The following is a 24,126-nucleotide window of genomic DNA, read 5'->3' on the forward strand; positions in this document are numbered from 1 at the left end:
CTTATCTTCCATGGTGAGAAATCAATAGATAATGTATAAAATGGAAAAATCAAGAAAAGCAGTAGAGCCAGGCACAGTGACTCATGCCTGAAATCCCAGTACTTGGGGAGGCCAAGGCAGGAGGATTGCTTGAGGCCAGGAGTTTGAAACAAACCTGAGCAACACAGAGAGACCCCATCATTACAAAAAAAAATTTAAAAATTTAGCCAGGTGAGGTGGCCTGTTGCCCCAGCTACTCCGGAGGCTAAGGCAGGTAGAGTACTTGAGTGACATGCTCAAGGATTCTGAACTTTCAGAACCAACCTTGTTAGAATGAATTGTTTAATACAGACGCCCACACTGATCTGCCAGTCATGGAAATAAAGCCACATGGAAGCTAGTTAAGACAGCAGAGCAGTGTCCAAGAACTGGCTGGACATTCCTTCGCCGCCTCCTCTGATTCTTTCTCTCTGCCCCCTGGGCCCATGTCCTTCTAATTCCTCCCCCACTAGTTGAGCACTGAAATGCCTTTGTTCACTTTATTTCAAATGGGTACCATTCTGAGGCTACATTCTTACAGTCCATTCTTTGCTTTCCATTTCTCATTTGCTTCAAGATTGAGGATCACACTTCCTTTCTTCCTAAAACTTTCACCCATAGTTTAGCATAGTTGACAGTTTTACACAGTGGCTAACATTTCCCTTGTAATTCTTTTCTTTCTTTTTTTTTTTTTTTTTCCTTCCTTATCAAAAGGGGCTGGTCGAAGCCAACCTTGTTCAGTTTATAAACCCAACTCCTACCTCCCTCAAGACTGGCATAGAGATTGATATAAAGAATATGCTAGCCTGGAGCGGTGGCTCACGCCTGTAATCCCAGCACTTTGGGAGGCAACCGGTAAGATCGCTTGAGGCCAGGAGTTAGAGACCAGCCTGGGCAACATAGTGAGGTGAGGCCCCATATCTACAAAAAAATTAGCCCGGAGAGGTGGAGCTTGCCTGTAGTCCCAGCTACTGGGGAGGCTGAGGCAGGAGGATCACTTGAGCCTGAGAGTTGGAGGTTGCAATGAGCTGGGATCAGGCCACTGTACTCCAGTGTAAGAAACAGAGCAAGATCCTGTCTCACCAAAAAAAAAAAAAAACAAAAAAACCCCAAAACATATATAATAAAAATAGAAAAGTATGTTTGACTCTGGCTAAATAAATACCGAACCAGGTATCGCATGCTTGTCCATATTACTCATTTTATATAAGTTCCTCTTGCTGGCGGTACCCATATTCAGGGTGGGTCATGAAATAAAACACACGGAACTTTGGAACTTTGCAATTGGACGTATCAACACTCAACAACCTTTGTCCTAGGAACTCATGACAACTGGGCCTAGTTCTAATTCCTATTTTGACTAAACCTCCTCCCACAAAACCATATTCTCGGGTGGAAGTGTAAAAACATTTGTTTTCTGGGTTTTGCCTTCTATCACCTCAAACCAAGTGTGCCAAAATTTTCCCAATGCACCAGGGCTCAGCATAACACGTGCATTTTCATTTTTACCGATTTTAAGAGGACAGTGAACTGCCCTATTTTTACAAAAAATACACAAAGTGACACAGTCCAAAGACCAATGCTCAGACACAATCGATTACTAAAAATCTGCAGGACACAGCGGGTGAGAGCGGAGAAGACACCTGAGAGGCAACTTTTGGAGCTGTCGGAAAGCCAAGCCCGGCAGCGGCTCCGCCCTTCCTCGTCGCCCCGTCGCTTGGCCCGCCCCTCTCCCCGCGGCACCCATTTTTCCCCACCCCCGGCCCCTGCGGGCCCACCCCTCGAGGCCCCGCCCCGGTCCCGCCCCCGCCCCACTGCGACGTCAGTTGTTATGTCTCGGCCCCGGCCGCGGCCGCAGCTGATCCACTGCTCTGGAGTCTACGGCCGCGGCCTCCGGAGGTGCCCGGGGTGTCGGGGACGGCGGCCGCGACCCGTGCCGTCCATCTGAGCGGGGCGGGCGCTGCGTGGCCAGGAAGCAACCTAATAGCCGCCAGGGGCAGCCGTCTTGGGGCCTATTTTTGCTTTTGTCCCTCCGAGATCGTCGCCCCGCGCGCCTGATTTCCCTCTGCAGAGACCGCGACGCCCCCTCCTGGGCCGGCCGTGGTGCCCGCCCGCCTGAGAGGCGCCGCCCGCCCGCCGGCCGGAGCGAACCTGGAGCCGCCGCCGCCGCCGCTGTGCCCGCCGCGCTTCTCGCGGAGCTTGGGCTGCCGGCAGGGCCTGGGGCCTGGGCGCCGGGCGGGGCGCTGCGGCGACCGCCTCTCCTCACGCCAGGCGCGCTGGGCCCCAGGCCTGGCCGGGCCGAGCGCCGCGCCCTCCTGACCCGCCGCCGCAGGAGTCCGGCCCCAACCGCCTCCCCGACCCGCCGCCCCTCCGGCCTCGCCCTGCCGCCTGGACCCCGCTTCCTTTGTGGATGTGAAATATTTTTTGGTCTCTCCCCCTCCCCCTTGAGATTACGGTACCGCAGGGCCTCCCCCTGCTGCCTGGGTCAGTGTCCCCCGCCGGGGGAAATGTCCCTCGTTTTGTTCTACTCCGCGGACTCTCCCTTTCGGTGTTTAATGGATGGGATTTTTTGACTTTTTCCCCTTTGTTTTTCTCGCCTCTTGACTGGAAGGCCCGGCGCGAGGCTCTGCGCCTCTGTCCCCCTCGTCTCTTCCTCACACCCGCGCGGACACCCCAATCACCTGTCTCCCGGCGGGGGATGGCTGGCCAGTGACGGCACGCACGCTCACCCGGTGCCCTCGCCCAGGCCGCCGCCGTGAAGCCACACTCCCCTGCCCTCGACCCTCCTCTTTCCCACATTCCGAGCCCTCTGGAAAGAGAGGGGACACTGGGGAAGATGTGGCTGAAGCTTTTTTTCCTGCTCCTCTATTTTCTGGTCCTGTTCGTCCTGGCCAGGTTTTTTGAGGCCGTTGTGTGGTATGAAACTGGCATCTTTGCCACCCAGCTGGTGGACCCGGTGGCGCTGAGCTTCAAGAAGCTGAAGACCATTTTGGAGTGCCGGGGGCTGGGCTACTCAGGACTGCCCGAGAAGAAGGATGTCCGGGAGCTGGTGGAAAAGTCAGGCGAGTGTCAGGCTTCCGGGGTCCCCTCCACCTGGGGGAAAGGGCGACCTGTACTCCTCGTACCTGGCTGTTCCCCCCGAGTGAGGCGTTCCCTGGAAGTGTTAAGCAGACTGCTGGGAGAGCTGCCCATGTTTTCTTTGTCCAGGTTTTCTACAGTAAAATATGTGGATCCCAGTTTTAAGGAGGGTGAAATTATTTGGAGGGGTGTTGGTGTGTCTTTTTAAGGTTTTTTTTAAAATGACAGTTTAAAGTGTAGCTTCTTAGCGTTGTTTACTAAGTTGAGTGATTTTCTGAAAATTCGGGAATGGCAACCATTAAACTCAAAAGCATCGTCAGTTGAAGTTCATGAGAATATAAGAAAAGAAATACTCCAAAACGTTGTCTGTAAGTAGCGGTATTTGTCACTGTAGTACAAGCAAGCTACCCTGAGGAGAAACCATCATTGGAATACTTAGTATCAAAGAGGCATTTGGGCCCAAGGTTTAAATGTTAAATTATGAGTTTGGATATAAAGTGTGCACTGTGCATTTTTAGCTTTTCATAGTTTAAATTTGGTGAAAATAAGATGAACGTTTTGTGTGAATGCCTGCCTTGTTTGTTTTGAGTTTGTATTTCTGTAAGGATTAAAAAAAATTTATCTTACATGTAAACTTTTTTTTTTTTTGCCTTCTGTATCGCAGGCACCCTTGCATCATGTAATAGGTTGAGAAATAGAATTGAAACAGTGCTAATATATTTTCAGTAACTCTTGGTTTGGGGTTGGGTGAGAAATATAGTTAATTTTTTTCACTGCTGGACAAAGTGTATCTTTGTTTAGATGTACTTCACGAGAGGGGAATGTATAATAATTTGAGAAAGGCGTTCTGGGTTGCTGTAGGAAGCAGATGAAACTGATGGTTATCTTTTTTGTTGTTGTTGTTTCAAGTCAGCTGTGTCTTTTATTTTTTTCCTTATTTAGTACCCTATAGCCATGTAGTGTGATATATAAGACTATGAACTCCATAGCAGTTTTACACTTGCATATTTGTCGGTTAAGGGTTATAAAACTCACATCTTACTACAGGGTAGAGGAGGGAAAACCACTCTGCAAAAGTGATAAATTTTCTCTAGAGAAAATATAAAATCATGTATTATTCTTTCCCTTTGTTTACTGACTTTTTTTTGGTGACTTTTATTTCTACCACAGGAAGGAAAAATGGAGTAAGTAAAAATATCTAATAAATAAACTCTCTTAGTTTAGAAATGAGAAGTATCTTAACTGCCAAAGCCAAATCATTTTTCACGTAAAATAATTTGATTGCACATTTATTTTCTTTGATTTATTATTGCTTTCCTTTGGGCCTAAAAATACTTGTCACACTGAATGTTTAAGGAGTCCACATATAATCTAAAGAATACACACAGCCCACAAAAATAACTCAAATCATTTATTTTATAGCAGAAAAGTCTTGGTATGATAGTTTAACTTTAAAACTTTATTTATCATGAATGGTTTGGCTGCTATCATGATACAGCACCTGGTTTCTCACTGTTTAATATTAAAGGCAAAAGTTAAAATAATTTGACTTTAGTGTTCTCCTTTGTTTTTTATTTAGTGATACGAGCTCCAAATTAGCACTATAAATTTGTGTTTGAATGTGGAGTTTGTTTTATCTAATAGGTAAAGTTGTAACCTCCAAGTCATACAAACCCCGCTGCTATTTTAAGTAGTGCCAATGGCAAATTCTGTGAACCCAATTCTAAATTTTTTAAGTAAGAAGCATATAAGCCATATTATTTAAAAATTATATGAAGCCTGGACATGTCATACACAAAACTAAGTAATTCATATTGTGATGGCTTTTTGGACTGGTATAAGTTCAATAATTTCCTAACAATTATGTGATGACCCCACTAGAATATAAGCTCTACTCTATAAGAGAGGGATTTTTTTCACTCTTGCCTGAAACATATGAAGTTCTTATTACATATTTATTGAATGTATGCATCTTAAATGGTGTATTCAGGTTCTACTGTTCTTTTCTGTGGATTGCAATGAAAGTACAATAAGATGATTCTTATCAGTGTGAAAAATGGAATTATTGAAATTGGAAACATAAGATTTTTGAAATCTTATTAGTGTTATTTTTTTCCTTTCTTCAGGTGACTTGATGGAGGGTGAACTCTATTCTGCTCTCAAGGAAGAAGAAGCATCTGAATCTGTGTCTAGTACAAATTTCAGTGGTGAAATGCATTTCTATGAGCTTGTAGAAGATACAAAAGATGGCATCTGGCTGATTCAGGTATCAGAAGCAGTGATAGTTCTTGATAATTTGAGAAGCTTAAAAGAAGTTATTTTTACTAAAATAGTATGTACCAGTGACACTTCTGTGTACTTGTGTCATGTGTCTTAGACATAACTCAGTTCTCATAGTGAGGCTCTAATGCCCTCTTAAAGAGGCTTGGAGACCAAGGAGAATGAAAATTGAAGAGTGGGAAAGTTGGGGAATGAAGGTTGACTTTTTTGTTTAGAATCAGCAGAAGCAAATCTGTTTGAGTTGTTGGCTCTTCATTGAAGTGAGAAACACACATATATATCCCTTTTATTTAGTGATTTGCACTGTTTGTCTCAGTTTTTATTAACTTCAATTTTGAATTCAGTAGCCCCAATAATTTTTGTACGTAAAGGAAGAACCCTAAAGTAAAAGTTAAGGAATCCTTCTATTAGAGAAATAGCCAACTTTGTGACTATGGAGGGGCAGCTGTTGTGAGGGGAATAGTGGGAGCTGCTCATTACTTTGTTTATGATGATGCGATTATAATTTTTAATGCTAGTTTTTATGATATCAAAACTGTGAGATTTAATTAGCATATCAGAAGTTTAGAGCTATGAAGGACCTTAAAAAGCATCTTTTATACTTCCCAAAGTGTAGTTTATGGTAAACAAATGGACACATGTTATCATTTATGTATTTTAATGTAAATTAGAAAAATCTATATTGAACATGTGATTTCATAAATATTGCTTAGGACAAAGCTAAAATTATTTAAATTTTTAAAATATGAGTTTACCTAACATCAAGTAAATTAATGGCATGAATGTGATTAAAATTATTAATGTGATCTATGAATGACTAAAGCTTGGAAGTTATGTCAGACTAACCTCTTCTGAGGCTCTGAGAGGTGGAGTAGCTTGCCCAAGGTCATGGGACTAGTTGATAATACTGAACCAGGATCAAATGCCAGGTTCCCTGATTTCTTGTCCAGTGCTCTTTGTCACTTCACACTGGGTTTGACAAAGTTTGATTCAGGGTATGAAAATTAAAACAGCTTCATCTTCATATTTCTTTCTGAGAACAAAGACTGCAAAATATGGTTGAAAAAGCTTTGAGTTCAGAGACCTCAGTTGCAGATCTGGTACTGTCACTGACAGTGGTATGATTGTGGATAGTTAGATTTTCTATTGTATATAGCCTCTGATAAATTCATATACATCTAAAGAGGATGGTGGCCGGGCGCGGTGGCTCACGCCTGTAATCCTAGCACTCTGGGAGGCCGAGGCGGGTGGATTGCTAAAGGTCAGGAGTTCGAGACCAGCCTGAGCAAGAGTGAGACCCCCGTCTCTACTAAAAATAGAAAGAAATTATCTGGCCAACTAAAATCTATATATATACAAAAAATTAGCCGGGCATGGTGGCGCATGCCTGTAGTCCCAGCCACTCGGGAGGCTGAGGCAGTAGGATCGCTTGAGCCCAGGAGTTTGAGGTTGCTGTGAGCTAGGCTGACGCCACGGCACTGAATCTAGCCCAGGCAACAAAGCGAGACTCTGTCTCAAAAAAAAAAAATAAATAAAAATAAAGAGGATGGGATAATACTGTAGTTCACTGTGCTTAAGGGTTGTGATTTGGGAATTCTTCCAGAGATTGCATTGGATATCTATGGCCTTTCCTTTATTGTAACCTTTCTATTGTGTTTGATCTTTTACCTTCCAGATAATCGAATTCAGTAATTTTTAAGTTCAGGAAGAATATGAGAGAGTATGGGTGCAGTCTATACATTATCCATTTTAATTTTAGTTTATTTCTGTGTTAGTTAATTGGTATAGAAAAATAAGCCATAGCTTTTTTAAAGCTTTAATTTATAAGTAAATTGTTATTCGTTTCTTTTCTCTGGTATTTATTTCTAATAATCTGATTAAGAAAGACTTAACCAGTTTTGATAATTTTAGATTTTATTGCTGAGATTGAGTTGAGTAGCCAGTTCCACTCCCCTGTGTTCAGTGCTTAAATGTTTGTCACCCACATTGACTAATCCCGTAGAAATGAATGGTGAAGATGCTGAGCACCTTTGAAACTTGGAAGAGCCATGACAAAAGTCTGGAAATTCTTTTGGTGTATATTACTAGGATGCTATCTGTAGGCAACCAACACATTTTGGTTCACTAGTTAGCAATATGTTCTTGGCTTATTAATGATCTATTTTTTGATGTGCTATTAAAGATATACATGAATTAAGCTCCCTTAATATGTGACAAAATTCATTGAATAGTTTATTCAGCAGATATGTGTGTGCCAGGCCTTGTTCTGGGCCCTGGAGATATACCAGGAACACACATCAAGCTAAGTCCTTGCTCTCTCAGGCAGCTCACATTCCAGCTGGGAAAGGCAGACACCAAACAAATAAATATTTAGTATTACATCAGTTAGTGGACAATGCTAAGAAGAAAAATAAGCAGGCTAAGGAGATAGAGAATGGCAAAGAATTCTTGGATAAGATGTCACTTGAATGAAGTAAGGAACATAATGACAGTGAATGTTAGCATTATAAATCCTGGTCACTAAATTATTTTTCTCTGAAAATGTTTTTAAACCTCATAGGTATTAATAGTAGAAAAATGACTCCTAAGAAAAATGAAATGTATTTATGTGGTTTTCTGTGTATAGAAATGATGCAGTAGGACACACAGTTTTTCCAGTGACGCTCAAGGTTTGTATTTATCACCACTGTCTGGCTTATGTTCTTTGGGGCCAGTGGCTTACATCTGTCAAATGGCTGGCTTGGTCTGGAAGAACTATCTCTGGCAAGACAACTAAGAAGAGTGAGATTGAAACCCTGTCCTTGGCACTGTAAATAGCCAACTAAGCACAGACATCCTGGTTTAAACTCTCAAAAGAGGATTGAGAGGTTTTTTTGTTTTTTTTTTAACTGTACTTAAAATTGAAAATATCTGCTAGAAACAGAAGAGAAATACTCTCTGTTGCTTGCCATTCTTTCAGCTCAGATCGTATTTATCAAAAGGATAACTTCTAAGAGTTCAGTTTTTAATAATTTTAATTATCATTTTCTTCTATTTACAGTAGTTGCCCGTGTCCAAGCGGGAAACATTCTAAGACCCCAGTGGATGCCTAAAACTGCAAATAGTGTACCCATGTACACTCTAATTTTTTGTGTACATACATTACCTATGATAAAGTTTAGTTTATAAGTTAGGCAAAGTAACACATTAACAACTAATAATAAAATAGAATAATTATAATAATACAATAAAATTTATGTGCATGTGGTCTCTCTCTCTCTCTTAAAATACCTTGTTGCATGTAATATTTTTGGACTGTGGTTGACCAGGGAGAGTGAAACCCCTGATAAGGGGGAACTATTGTATTTTAAAAGAAGCTAATTTGTTTGCTTTACCATTTTTTTTAAGTCTGTGAGGAGTGTTGTCATAGATGAAGATGCATAGATCCCAGCTAGTTAAATCCTCTTCAAATTTTCAAGCTTTTCCATGTTTATCCAGTATTTTTTGTAATATGAGATGAACAGGACTAATTTTAGTTTTTGAGGTAGCAACATACATGTGACATCTTTACCAATAACATACTGTGTAGTCCATAAAGAACTAAGTCCTCTTTTTTCCTAACAGTTTTTTTTAACGATGTTAGTTTTTCTGCTTTGTTTTTAACCTAAGCTCATATCTTTCATTAGCTATTCATTTTTCAGTTTTGTGGATTCTTTGACCCTAGTCATCTTCCTAGCAACACAAATAGATGGTAACTTTTCTTTCAAAAGACTCTTGGTCGGAGAGGCAGATGGCACAGTGGATAGGCTTATGAAATGTAAAAGTTAGCAGAATTTATAAGTTTTAGGGATTTACCTTCTTAACATTTCTATTTCTCTATTTTGACTTTTGTCTTAGTTCAAAGAAGGACATATTTGTTCTCTACTGGTTGTGTCACATCATAAGGAATTTAAAGTCACTGGAATTGAGGTAGCAGGGAAAAGTATCATATGATTTGAAGTAAAGCTTTGGGTCAATATTTACTGAAGTATTATGTTAATATATTTTCTGTTTGGCTGAAAAGAGTTAATGGCTGATTTTAAACTTGTTTATCTTTGCTCATAGACAATAGTTTTGTTCAGGGAGATTCTAACTTATTTATTCCTCACTTAATACTACTCTGGAGGTGAAATACATAGCAAGCCATTTTACCCTATATTTTCTATTGGTGAAAAACTTTTATGTATGTGTACTCATAAAGTAAGTGAGAATACCAAAAAAAATTAAAATGCCATTGAGTTTTGTTTTTGTCAATCATTTGTCCTCACTTTTAATGATTTTATACAGTTTGCATATCTATCTATATCTATCTATATATATATATGTATACACTTAGGTTGGTCTATGATTTTGAACATTGAGACTCCCTATTATAATGAAATATTGAGAAATGTGGAAAATAATCATAGCACAGCACTCCGTTTGGTGCAAGGAGTTATGTTATTAAATTAAGCCTGGATCTTATTGTGTGGGATTAACAATATTAAAAGAGGTATACCAAGCATTCTTATCAGTAGTAAACGCCACCTCTAAAGAATAGGCAGAAGTGCATTTTTAATGCACAGAATTGGACGTCTTTATGTCTGACTGGGGTCAAGAACATTGGGGCAGTTGCATAGCAAGGTACTATTTATGCTAATGTTTGTCCAGAAAACATTCCAGATGACAGGTTGCTGGGGAAGGGACTTTCATTATAACAGAAATCAAAAACTTGGAGTCTTTCCTTTAAACAATCTGTGTAATCAGAAGTAGAAGAATGAGTTATTAAACTATAAAAAGCTGAAATAGTTTGGTTTCACTTAAATATTTGATGAGCACCATTTGAGCTAGGCACTATATTAGCTGCAAGGAACATATATATTGGTGAGCAAGTGTAAGGGTGCCAATTACAGAGCTAGATACTCTGGGAAAGGGAATGGAAAGATTGCTTCACCTCTACCCTGTGTTGCCAAGTCTGTTCCAGACCTGGAACTCAAGCTGTACTTTGGTCCAGTTTTTTTTCTAGTATCTGAAAATATTCCTCACAGAGAATGCTCCTTCCTGAACTGCTGAGGAATATGTCTCCCCTTTTTATTAGATTAGCAATGTGGTTGCCACTCACAGTCATCATGCATACTTTTAGGATATAAGCTATGAAGTGGGGACTCTTACTGGCATGACATAGTAATAATAGGCTTGCAGTATTTTGTTGTTCTGTATGACTCATCCAGATGAGTTATTTTGTGAAAATATTAACATTTTTATAGTTGTTTAATTCAACCTCCACCAAATTTAATTCATGCTAAACCTTCAGTTGAGTAATATAACTATATAGGACATTGGACAAAGCATTTTTTAATTGTATAATTATAGCTGTAGAGCATATAAAATGCTTTCATGCAGTGCCTAGGGGATTTTTCATTTTTGTGTACCTCTCTCAGTCAGGGATCCTTAAACCCTTCAGAAACAGGTGCCAGAACAGGTTGCTAAATAAATAAGGACCTGGGGTTGAGCATTGTCTTTTATATGCCCCAGGGCTGTTCCCAACTTTTTCTCTCACTTCTGTTATTTTCAGCTGGAGCCAGGAGGTACCTGGGAACAACCCCCCTCTCATTCCTCCTTCCTTTCCTAGCATTGGAGCTCTTATCATATGTATGAAAGATACCTGTGCAGTGAACAGTATCTTCACTGAAAGATGTCCCCACACTTAGTACCATGTTTACATTGACAAGGCAACTTCTAAATTCCTTGAAGCATGTCATTATATACATAGGCCTGAAATGTTTGGGTTATTTGTAGCCTTGATCAAGAAATAGGAAAATGGGGCCGGGCGCGGTGGCTCACGCCTGTAATCCCAGCTCTCTGGGAGGCCGAGGTGGGCGGATCATTTGAGCTCAGGAGTTCGAGACCAGCCTGAGCAAGAGCGAGACCCCATCTCTACTAAAAATAGAAAGAAATTATATGGACAGCTAAAAATATATATAGAAAAAATTAGCCGGGCATGGTGGTGCATGCCTGTAGTCCCAGCTACTCGGGAGGCTGAGACAGGAGGATCGCTTGAGCCCAGGAGTTTGAGGTTGCTGTGAGCTAGGCTGATGCCACGGCACTCACTCTAGCCTGGGCAACAGAGTGAGACTCTGTCTCAAAAAAAAAAAAAAAAAAAAAAAAAAAAAAAGAAATAGGAAAATGTCTGAAAAGAGAGTTCTTTAAAAAAGAGGGCAAAGAGCAGGAAGTGTGGTGATATGATTGCATGGAGACTTCTTCATCCTCCTGGGGAATACAAAAAATAAGTTCAAGATTTCTTCGATCATTTGACGAAAAGAACTGCCATAATGACTCTTGAGTGGCAGGGGAAAAAAAAAAAAAAAAAGGAGGAAGAAGAAGCCTTCGTTGCTTGATCTTCCTGATTCTCCAGGTAAAACTTGTAAAATACTTTTGGACCACAGAAAAAATGTGAAAGCTAGGGACTTACTGGGTAGTGTAACCAGTATGAACCTCCTCAAAAAGAGCTTTTACCTCTTCAGACCATGTCCTCCAATTGCCCTGTTCTTTCTTACCTCAGCCACCTGAGTATTTAAATAAGAACTCACATCTCCCTTAATAAGACCATTTATTTTCATTAAAAAGTACTATCAAAACCATTTGCTTAATGCCCTAAATTGTGTATATGTATTAAGCATCAAAGTTGCGTTAGAAGATGTTCAGTATGAATGTATATTTCTGTAATATGAGGATGATAGTATCAGTGGACTATCTCAGAGATTACTGGACAATGACTTCTTGGCACATAAAGTGAACTTCAAGTCACTCCTCATCACTACGCGCTTTCTCTTCTGCTGCCCTCTAGCATTTATTAGGCTTTCCAGCAGAAAGGCCACAGATGAAGTAGTACACCACCTCCTGTCTCTCCCAGGGACTTGACTTTTGGCATTCATTTCACACACCCATCTGGAACTTCACTTCTGGAAGCTTTGTGAACATGAAAATGGCCCTTTCTCCAAGAAAGATTAGAGACCCACAGAGTATTGTGTTATAATTTTGAATTGAATAGTATCAGTAATATAGCATTTATGAAAATAAACTTGGCCCATGTACCCTGGACTTAAGTCAAACAGATGGTTTCTTGATAACTTTAGACGTTTTTAGCATTTTAGACATTTCTTTTAAGTTCCCATTTAGTTATTTTTCTGTTTTGTTTTTTACTGGTATCTTCACTAAAATTCTGCCTTTATTCAAGGCAGGAAGATTAGGGGATAAAGGGAAAAGGTGTTAATGATTAGAAAGGCTGCGATTTATAAATAGGAGAAGTCAGTACATATTTTGAATGTTAAATTAGAATTTGTTTTTTTTTTGAAACAGAGTCTTGCTTTGTCACCATGGGTAGAGTGCAGTGATATCATCATAGCTCACTGCAACCTCAAACTCCTGGGCTCAAGCAGTCCTCCTGTCTCAGCCTCCCGAGTAGCTGGGACTACAAGCACACGCCATGAAGCCTGGCTAATTTTTCTTTCTTTTTTTTTTTTTCAGTAGAGACAGAGTCTTGCTCTTGCTCAGGCTGGTCTTGAACTTCTGAGCCCAAGCAATCCTCCTGCCTTTGTCTCCCAGAGTGCTAGGATTACAGGCATGAGCCACCGTGCCTGGCTTCTTTTCTTTTTTGAAAAATCTTTTTCTTCCCCTAATCCTAACTGTGTTTGAAAGCTATTTGCAAATTTGAAGTAGAAGTTCAAGAATGTAAAATTCGTTGTGGTAATTTTTTTATATGTTAGAGCCTCTCATATGTGTTAAGGAAAAAGCCACAGAAGTAGTAGTATTTATTGGTTTTGTCAAAGCATAGTTTAATAGAAAACATGTGTTTGACTCTTGGCTTCATAATTATACTTTTAAAAAATTTGAACTTGTTGAACCTATATGTGATAATTTTAGTAAGCTTTATTTAGATTACTGTTTAAAATTTTCTTTTCAAAGCAAAGAGAAATGACTCAAAGGGACATTTTCTTCCTGTGTAACTTAATTCTAGAGAAGAGGCCACATGGTGGAGAACATGGCTAGCTTTTTAATATGATTTTGACTCCCCCTCTGTGTAACTGAGTGTGGGAGTTTAATGTATTCTTCAGTGTTTTAAGTCTTTTCCTGTTGGATAGTTGCTTCTTCTATAAGAATTGCAGTGATAATATGGTGATACAGTAAATAAGGACTAGGAACAGAATATCTTTTTCAAAAAAGTAAAATTATAGTGTAGATACAAATGGTGGTTTGACTCCATTCTAGGTAATTAAAGTTTCTTTTTTTTCTGTTTTTGAGAATAGGTCATAGCAAATGACAGAAGTCCCTTGGTGGGTAAAATTCACTGGGAGAAAATGGTAAAAAAGGTGTCAAGATTTGGAATACGTACGGGCACATTTAACTGTTCCAGTGATCCCAGGTAAGTTCATTAGGCAAATCTTACAATTTTGAGTCCCGGGACCAGGATCTTTCTTGTTTCAGAAAGATAATGTATTAGAAGCCTGCTTGAACTGAAAGCTAATTATAATGGTTAGCACATTGTTGGTTACATAGGTACTTGATTAATAGTTTTTGATAAACTGTTATTTTCTTTCTCTCTGAGATCATTCTCTGTCTTTCTGTCTCTGTCTTTCTCTATCTCTCTCTCTCTTCTGTGTTCTTTCTATCGAATATATGTCTTAAGGCTGTATCTTCAGTCCTTTTTGTTTCAATTTTCTTTTTCAAAGACACCTCAGCACATTGATGGCTTTAGGTGACCTGTGCTGATCGAAATCATCTTCTATCATTCTGACCTCTAGTTTACATTTCTTTCCTCATTTCCATAGATATGTTCTTTTCCCTAAAACCTAGTGTCCAAAATCAGATTCATCCTCTTATTCTTTAATCAACCATGTGCCCTTTCTACCTTTCCTTTTTCTGTCCTTTACTGTTTTTTTCTTTCCATTTTCTCAGATAAGAATCCTTGGAGGCGTTTTTGGTTTTTGTTATCTCCAGTATTCAGTCTGTCATATTATTTTGAATTTTCTTATTCCGTTATTTCTTCTTTGAAATGTTTTTTTTCCCATTTCTAGTGCCACCAAGTTATAACTTACATTCATTCATTTAATTATCCATTTGATGAATATTTAACACAAAATTAGCATGTACCACATGTTTTGTTTTGTGCAGAGGAGGAAGCATATGATATGTATGTAGACAACTCCACAATATTAGGTAGTTTCTCATGCAGGTAGACATGCCTGACTTACCTATGTCAGATTCTAACTGAAAGATCTTTTTTTCCCTCACAGATGATTACAATACCAGAACAAATGATAATGCTGATATTTTGATTTTTTTTAGATAATTTTAAAAGTCAGTATTAGTATCACTACCTTATTAAAAAATATTCAGAATTCATTTTCTAAAAATCAGTATAGCTAAATAATACATTTCAAACATGGAAGTTTATAAACATATTAGAAAATATGAAATAAAAACAAATTTTTAAAAATATAAAGGTTAAGCACATATTAAAATCTAATATAAGTTGTTAGATAAAATTAATAACAAATTCAGAAATAGAGGCCAGGTGCGATGGCTCACACCTGTAATCCCAGTGCTTTGGAAGGCCAAGGTAAGAGGATCACTTGAGTCCAGGAGTTTGAACCCAGCCTGGGCAATGTAGTGAGACTATGTCTCTACAAAAAAATTAAAAAAAACAAATTAGCCAGGCATGGTGGTGTGTGCCTGTAGTCCTAGCTACTCAAGAGGCCAAGATGAGAGGATCGCTTGAGCCTAGGAGTTTGACGCTGCAGTGAGCTATGATCTTGTCGCTGCACTCCAGCCTGGGTGACAGAGTGAGACCTCATCTCTAAAACAGAAAAAAAAAAAGAAAGAAAGAAAAAGAAAGAGTAGGAGTTTTTTTTTTTTTTTTTTTTTTTTTTTTTGTGTGTGTATCTTATAAAACAAAGTACATCAGAAGTGTCATAATTCAGTCCAGTGAATTTGGGTGTAAATTTTTCTAGCTTTTCTTTTGAAAAGCTCTTTCTGATTTTTTTTTTTTTTTTGAAACAGAGTCTTGCTCTGTTGTCAGGGCTAGAGTGCCATGGTGTCAGCCTAGCTCACAGCAACCTCAAACTCCTGGGCTCAAACAATCCTCCTGCCTCAGCCTCCCAAGTACCTGGGACCACAGACATGTGCCACCATGCCTGGCTAATTTTTTTTTTTTCTATTTTAGTTGCCCAGCTAATTTCTTTCTATTTTTAGTAGAGATGGGGTCTCACTCTTGCTCAGGCTGGTCTCGAACTCCTGACCTCAAGTGATCCTCCCACCTCAGCCTCCCCGAGTGCTAGGATTACAAGCATGAGCCACCACGCCCCCGCCTCTTTCTGATTCTATATTAGCTGAGGAATAGGGAAGAGATATATAAAAGCTACATCCAGATATTTTCCTCTAAATCCTTCATCTTCAAATAATCCTTCTTATTTGTTGATTGAAGAGATCTTTTTTGAGTAACTTTTTGCTTTTTGGTTGATTGCAGCTATAATTTTTTGTTATTAAAAATCACATATTGGCCGGGCGTGGTGGCTCACACCTGTAATCCTAGCACGCTGGGAGGCCGAGGCGGGTGGATCGCTCGAGGTCAGGAGTTCAAGACCAGCCTGAGCAAGAGTGAGACCCCGTCTCTACTAAAAATAGAAAGAAATTATATGGACAACTAAAATATATATATACAAAAAATTAGCCGGGCATGGTGGCGCATGCCTGTAGTCCCAGCTACTCGGGAGGCTGAGGCAGTAGGATCGGTTAAGCCCAGGAGTTTGAGGTTGCTGTGAGCTAGACTGACGCCACGGCACTCACTCTAGCCCGGGCAACAGAGTGAGACTCTGTCTCAAAAAAAAAAAATCACATATATACTTCCTCTTAAGTTTCATCACAAAGATGATTTTGATGCCCAGTGACTTGTATAAGTTTCGATATTGTGTTGTCTCCTCATTTGGAAAGTCTTCCAACTGGAATAAGAACTGTTCTTGACATAGAAGCTGTACTTAGTCGGGGTCAATTTTTTTCTATGGAGATATAGAACAACAAAATACAGAGATACAGAAAAGAATGTTCAGAATTTCAATGCAGGTTGTAAGTGGGCAGAAAATGGTGTTATTCAGGAAGTGTTTTAATCACATACTGAATAATTGAGTCGTCATCTTGGTTTCAGATTTGTAAAAATCTCAAAACTCTGTATTCCACTGTCTGTGCTGCTTTCTTTGACTGTAGTGCCTTCTCTGTGTGGCCTCTGGGGCAGACTCATTCAATATGCTGGTCCCATTGTATAACTGTACTTTTCTGATCTGTTCAGCTCCTGTCTTAGTCTGGTTTTTGTTGCTATAGAAGACTACCTGAGGCTGGATAATTTATAAAGAAAAGAAGTTTATTTAGCTCACAGTTCTGCGGGTTGTACAAGAAGCATGAGGCTGGCATGTGCTTGGCTTCTGGTGAAGGATTTTTTGCTGCCAAAACATGGCAGAGGTCAAAAGGGAAGTGGGTGTGTGCAAAGAGGGACCAAACCCAAGGGCTTCTGGCTTTATAACAACCTACTCTCTTGGGAACTAATCCTTTCCCATGAGAACTAATCCAAGTCTTTTGAGAGCTAGAACTTACTTGCTACCTCAAGAGCAGCACCAAGCCTTTCATGAGATATCCACCCCCATGATCCAAACACCTCCACTAGGCCCCACCTCCCAATACCGCCACACTGGGGTTCAAATTTCAACATGAGATTTAGTGGGGACAAACAAACCATATCCAAACCATAGTAGCTTTCCTGAGAACATTCAGGACCATGGCTTCTGGGCAGCTTCTCACCCTGTCCAGTTGTAGCAGTTTTAATTTCTTTCTCCGTATACTCAGCAGGGGTAGTCTTGCCTGACTCTACCTCCTCTCATTCCCCAACCAAGAGATCTGTTTCAAAGGGCTTTTCCTGTCAGGTCCACGCTCTGTTCTTTTTTTGGAGAAAGTAGATGAGGTGGCATTTATGTGTGTATATGAGGGCAGGGGATATAGGGGGTAATAAAGAGAAGAAGGGCAACATGGGAATTGCAGGAGCTGAGTGATAAACAGGAAAGCTTATGGTGAGAGTGTCAGGGATGAGGGGCCTGTGGAATAAGCAGGGAAGGAGAAGGGAAAGGGAATGGGGAATTGGAAAGAGAGCCAGGAAAGCCAAGGAGACCAATGACCTTGTCTGAAGAAATGGCATATAGAAACAGAAATACCAAGCTTTCTTTTTAAATATAGCATGCCACATCAGAAACTAGAATACCAAAACTCATTAGCCATATTTCCTATCATTTTTAGTCTTTAAATTCTCTAAGAGATCTCAAAAGTCTCTAAGAGAGCCCAAAAGATTTACTTTAAGAACTAGAGGATATTTTTCATGGTATTGTCATTGAATTTATTTAGACCTTTAAAAAGTTTTTTTTTGAATTGGCAATAAAAAAGTGTTTATATTGATATAAGGTGATACACTATTATTCTTAAAAAACAGTATGTACATTAGTTTTCATTTATGTTTAGTGGTAGAGTTTTAAAACTAATATGGTATACTATATTTATGTTTTTGATTTCTTTAGACCAGTATTTAGAAACTATGTATTAGTAGCCTGATGTTTCATAAGTATTAGAGATTTTTTCCAGGTATGAAAAACATTTGATTTGAAAGATATATGATGACGTTTGGAATTTTCTTTTCTTGGGTACTCTTAAATTCTATCCAGAATGATAAATCTTAAACTGTCACTTATCTCTGAACTGAAAAGAAACCACACAATATATTTGTTTCCTTTTTTTTTTTTTTTTTTTTTTGAGACAGAGTGTCGCTTTGTTGCCCTGGCTAGAGTGAGTGCCGTGGCGTTAGCCTAGCTCACAGCAACCTCAAACTCCTGGGCTTAAGCGATCCTCCTGCCTCAGCCTCCCGAGTAGCTGGGACTACAGCCATGCGCCACCATGCCCGGCTAATTTTTTCTATATATATTTTAGTTGGCCAGATAATTTCTTTCTATTTTTAGTAGAGACGGGGTCTCACTCTTGCTCAGGCTGGTCTCGAACTCCTGACCTCGAGCGATCCACCCACCTCGGCCTCCCAGAGTGCTAGGATTACCTGCTTGAGCCACCGTGCCCAGCCATGTTTCCTTACATAAAGAAATGTATACACTTAGATCTTGTCATTTTTACAGAGTAAGGTTTTCTGTCAGATTATGACACAAATCAGAAGCCAAGGTAGTTATAGGAAGATAAAAAGAATAGCCAAGAGTAGAAATGTGTCATAACAGATGTCATATGCAATTAAAACATTAAAGCTAATTAAAGATATTTAAGATGTAAATAAGATAATTATCCACATGCATTTGACTTGTTGCTTTTTTTGGAGAGGGTAAAAATAGAATTCACATTAATGAATTATTATTTTGCATTGCATAGAAGATATTTTGTAGGAATATATACTTTTCAAGCCATTTCAGTTAAAGCAGTATTGATATTAATGGAATCTATCTTGCTGGGGAAGTGAATCAACTCAACAAGAAGCTAAGAGTCATGGTCGGTGATTCTGAGTCACCCAGATAGTTTTCCAGAGTCATTACTAACCTTGTTTTTAAGATATAACATGTTGTCTTCATTTATCTAAAACTATATCACAAAATTTCTGAGATAAAATTAGTTATATTATCATTATAAAACCATATGCTACTGTATGTCAACTTTTTTCTCTCTTAATATCTGATCATATGATGCTTATTTAATAAAATAATAATCCATGGTAAGCATAATACCTATGATTTTGTGTCAATACTCTGAGTAGCAAAATAAGAAATAGAACATTTATTATAATTCATTTACAAACCTGTACGGAACAAAATGTATCCGTGTGGTGAATTTTCTGTTTTTACAACTTCATTGAGGTAAATTTTACATATCATAAAATTCCACATGGTCGGTTTATGGGGAAAATACTTGAAAAAAAAGGAAAATGTTTTCACTTAAAATCTCTCCACTGTGATACAATAGATGCTTTCATCATTTCCTTTCATTTGTTGTCTAGTTTTTTAGGGGGAGATTGGATATCACAAATCACAGAGCAAGAAGCTCTCTATTTCCAAAAGGAATAGAGTTATGACCCTGCTGGATAAATCTAAACAAATGATTTAATTTTAGTTAAATTCTCCTATATTTACTCTGCTATAAAGTAGGGACAATTCTTAGACTGAATCTCTTAATCTAAACACTTTCTCTCTTTGTTTCCTCTGCATTAAATTTCAGTTGCTCTTTTCTAGATTAGCTTTTGTGTAGACTACTTTGTAACAGTGCCTGTGTGCATCAGGCATTGTGGTAGGTGCCTGAGTTAATAAACGGGTGTGCATGACCGCTACCCTCAAGGAGCTTGCACCAAATCAGGGATTCGGCAGAGTGTAGGATAATCTATTTTCTTCTCTTTTTTCTGCCCATCTGAATTTTAACCATCCTTCGAGACCTAGTTCAATTCCCAAACCTTTCGTAAAATCTTTACCAGCTCAAATTCCCAATGATATTTCCTTTCTTTGAATTTTCTTTGCATTAACATATATGGGTTTTTACTCTGTTTTGTCTCTTTAATAGGATTTTAAATTCCTTGTAAGCAGAAATTATTTGCATATTATCTTTTGGATCTTAGCACACAATGCAGTAGTAGGTACATAAGAGATGCTGAAGTATTTGCTGATTCCTTTGACTCAAAGACTTTTCATGATACACTTTGTTTAAAAAAAAAAGAAAAGAAACATAGAAATGTGGAACAAAGTGTAAAAACCTTGCCTTTCCCCTTGCACAACTGTCATGTATTGGTACTACTTTTTGATTATTTGGAGGTTATTTGGTTTGGGGAAGAGGTGTTAAAGAAATTTACAAGAGGAAGATAAATTGTTTGCACAACACCCTAGCTATTTACTCACAGTTTATTCTCTTGTAGATACTGCAGGAGAAGAGGCTGGGTACGATCCACACTCATTATGTCAGTTCCACAAACAACTACTTCTAAAGGAAAAGTCATGCTTAAAGAATACAGTGGACGCAAGGTTGAAGTAGAGCACATTTTTAAATGGATAACTGCTCATGCAGCTTCTCGGATCAAAACCATTTATAATGCTGAGCATTTGAAAGAAGAGTGGAATAAAAGTGATCAGTATTGGGTAAAAATATACCTATTTGCAAACCTTGACCAACCCCCAGCTTTCTTCTCTGCACTAAGTATAAAGTTTACTGGAAGAGTTGAGTTTATTTTTGTAAATGTGGAAAACTGGGACAACAAGAGTTATATGACAGATATTGGTGTATATAACATGCCATCATACATACTTAGAACTCCTGAAGGAATTTACAGATATGGAAACCACACAGGCGAATTTATATCCCTTCAGGCCCTGGATTCATTTTTACGCTCCTTACAACCTGAAGTAAATGATCTCTTTGTTTTGAGCTTGGTTCTAGTAAATCTTATGGCTTGGATGGACTTATTTATTACACAGGGAGCTACCATAAAACGATTTGTGGTTCTCATAAGCACTTTAGGGACGTATAATTCTCTATTAATTATTTCCTGGCTCCCTGTGTTGGGCTTTTTACAGCTCCCTTACTTAGATAGCTTTTATGAATACAGCTTAAAGTTACTGAGATACTCCAATACAACCACACTGGCTTCGTGGGTAAGGGCAGACTGGATGTTTTATTCTTCACACCCAGCCCTGTTTCTCAGTACATACCTTGGACATGGTTTACTAATTGATTACTTTGAGAAAAAGAGACGACGCAACAACAACAATGATGAAGTCAATGCCAATAACTTAGAATGGTTATCAAGTCTGTGGGACTGGTACACCAGCTACCTCTTCCACCCAATTGCTTCTTTTCAGAACTTTCCTGTAGAATCTGATTGGGACGAAGACCCTGACTTGTTCTTGGAGCGGTTAGCTTTCCCTGACCTTTGGCTTCACCCTCTGATACCAACTGATTATATAAAAAATTTACCAATGTGGCGATTTAAATGTCTTGGAGTCCAGTCTGAAGAGGAAATGTCGGAGGGTTCTCAAGATATTGAAAATGATTCAGACAGTGAGAACACAGACACTTTTAGCAGTGAGAAGGAAGCATTTGAAGATAAACAAAGTATATTTCACAATTCTCCGGGAAAAGCAAGTCTCTGTGATGATGAGGCTTGTTCATGTGCCAATAAGTATTGTCAGACCAGCCCATATGAAAGGAAGGGGAGGTCATATGGATCATATAACACTAATGAAGACATGGAACCTGATTGGTTAACTTGGCCTGCTGACATGCTGCACTGTACTGAATGTGTTGTTTGCCTAGAGAATTTTGAAAATGGATGTTTGTTAATGGGATTGCCTTGTGGTCATGTGTTTCATCAGAATTGTATTGTGATGTGGTTGGCTGGGGGCCGACACTGTTGCCCTGTTTGCCGGTGGCCTTCTTATAAAAAAAAGCAGCCATATGCACAACACCAGCCCTTGTCAAATGACGTCCCATCTTAACCATGTGCAATTTGTCCTTTATAAGCTTTGAGTATCTTACAGCTTGCCTTTTTAATGTTAGTCACAATGTTTTTGTGGTTTGAAGTTTAGTTTAATGTTAGTGCAGTGACAGGAAATACACATTATGCTAATGTTGATGACAGAATTTATTTGGTTGCCTTGTGTGTCAATTGAATGCATACTTAATTGTAAAAATTTTTATTTACAACATTGGAAATTCAGAAGTTAATGTTTTTTGTAAGCACAAAAGGAGTATGATAGAAATTTATCCTAGTAAGACTTTACAAAGTAGGATCAAATTCTGATGGAATTGAGCCGGTTTCTTATCCTAAACGTTTCCTCCCTTTTTACAATCTTTGTCCAGCACCTATTGGTTAAATAATGTATGCTCTGAGACATGAAATTAAAACAGAACTATGAAATAAATTATTTTAAAACCAGAAGATTACAGGTTTTCCAATGTTAAATTGTTTTTGAAAAAGTGGTTGAGTGCCATAGGTGTTTTGCTGGTTTGTTAATTTCACAGGTAAGTCAAACATGATTCTTGACTCACGTAGAGGGGGAAAAAAGACAGAAATTATGTTGCTGGCATTGGCTACAGGTGACATTAATTCACCTTTTATCTTGATTAACTTTGATGGGAAAGAATTTCATGGTGGGCTTTTTTAAAGTATTAAATAATTTATTAGTATTTAGTACATTCATCTAAATAAAATCAACTATAGCATATTAGCTACACACAGATTGTTTCTCCTGACTTTTTATTTTGAAAATTTTCTAGACTACAGAAAAGTTGTAAGAATGGTAAATGAACATCCATTTCTCTGTTTTATCTCCTCTGTGTGTATATTTATTTTTTCTTTCTCTTATTTTTTTTGCTGATCCTTTTGAAAATTACTTTCAGTCATCATGATGCTTCACTCCTAAATATATTACCACATATTTCCTAAGAACCAGGACATTCTTTTACATAACCATTATATCATTATCACACCCAAGAAATTTAACATTGCTTCAGTAATATCTAATAATATAATCCCTATTCCCCGATTGCACCTGAAATATCCTTTATATCTTTATTTTTTGTTGTTTTGTTTTGTTTTTATTGTGAAATCAGACAAGGTTCATGCATTGGTTTTTGTCGCTCTACGTTCATTCTAGAGAAATTCCCCTTTTCTGATACTAAAATTTTTAAGGAGTACAAGCCAGTTGACTTACAGAATTCTCCACATTCTTGATTTGTCTGAGTGTTTCTTTCATGATTAGATTTAAATTAAAGAATATTGCCTAGAATGATATGTACTTCCCATTCTTATGACATCGAAAGGCACATGACATCAGATGTCAGTTCGTCCCATTGTTGGTGATACTAAATTGGGTGAAAGTGATACATGCTTTATGTTTCTATTGTAAGATACTTTTTCACTTTGAGAAGGAACCTGTGAGACCAGGTGAATATGCTGTTCCTCCATAACCTTTAACACAATGGTTTTAACATCTGTTAATGATTCTTTGCTTCAAACAAACATTAAATAGGAATTGCAACATAGGGATTTTCTAATTCCATCATTCATCTACATTTTTTAGCTGGCATTTTTTTTGTGAACAAGAGCTTTCCATTTTTCTTTAACACTTTGAATATTACTGTGGACTCAGATTTTTTTTTTATATATTCTGTGTGTTAAAATTTATTATTCTTTCTGATGCTGAAATTATCCCAAAGTTGGCTAGGGGAAGCTCCTCTAAGCCAGCTCTTATGTCCTGTTGACATGTCCCTTTAATCTTGAAGCGCTTCCTTTTTTACACAAGGTGTTCAGGCTCACTTTGTGTTTTCCCTGACTTTGTCCTATAATCAGCCATTTCTTCAAAGTGCCCAAGTTTCATGATGGACTTTTAAAATCCTTAATTGAATACCACCCAAAATGGTAAGAAAATTATCTCTTTCTGAATTGCTGCTAGAGTACTAACAGAAACATTTTTCTCCCTTCATGGTGCATTGTGCCTTGCTTTCATATGCTAATAGAAATAGTAAGGTCTGGCAGTTACTAACTTTGTATTAATATTTGGGAGCTTTAAAAGAAATAGTGCCAAGTACTGCTCCTTGTGCTCTAATCTTCCTCTGGAAAAAAATAACCATGTTATTGTAAATGTTAGTATTTTCTGGGGTTCTGCCATTGGTCCACTGTTCTTTCCTCTC

General features: G+C 38.5%; 1 protein-coding gene across 1 annotated transcript; it reads left to right on the forward strand.

The window, feature by feature from the left end:
• The first annotated feature begins 1,846 nt into the window (after positions 1-1,846).
• RNF103 (ring finger protein 103) lies at positions 1,847-22,607 on the forward strand. The gene is made up of 4 exons (XM_069495181.1): positions 1,847-3,080; positions 5,223-5,362; positions 13,680-13,795; positions 20,354-22,607. Exons 1-4 carry the CDS (start codon positions 2,855-2,857, stop codon positions 21,927-21,929), a joined length of 2,058 nt encoding a protein of 685 aa, XP_069351282.1. The 5' UTR covers positions 1,847-2,854; the 3' UTR covers positions 21,930-22,607.
• The last annotated feature ends 1,519 nt before the right edge of the window (positions 22,608-24,126 follow it).

This window comes from Eulemur rufifrons, chromosome 19 (assembly GCF_041146395.1).
Source record: "Eulemur rufifrons isolate Redbay chromosome 19, OSU_ERuf_1, whole genome shotgun sequence".
Lineage (NCBI taxonomy): Eukaryota > Metazoa > Chordata > Mammalia > Primates > Lemuridae > Eulemur > Eulemur rufifrons.

Coding starts and splice junctions, on each gene's coding strand:
- RNF103 (XM_069495181.1), top strand. CDS start 2,855: ATGTGGCTGAAGCTTTTTTTCCTGCTCCTCTATTTTCTGGTCCTGTTC. Junction 3,081..5,222: donor GGAGCTGGTGGAAAAGTCAG/GCGAGTGTCAGG, acceptor TCCTTTCTTCAG/GTGACTTGATGGAGGGTGAA. Junction 5,363..13,679: donor ATGGCATCTGGCTGATTCAG/GTATCAGAAGCA, acceptor TTTTGAGAATAG/GTCATAGCAAATGACAGAAG.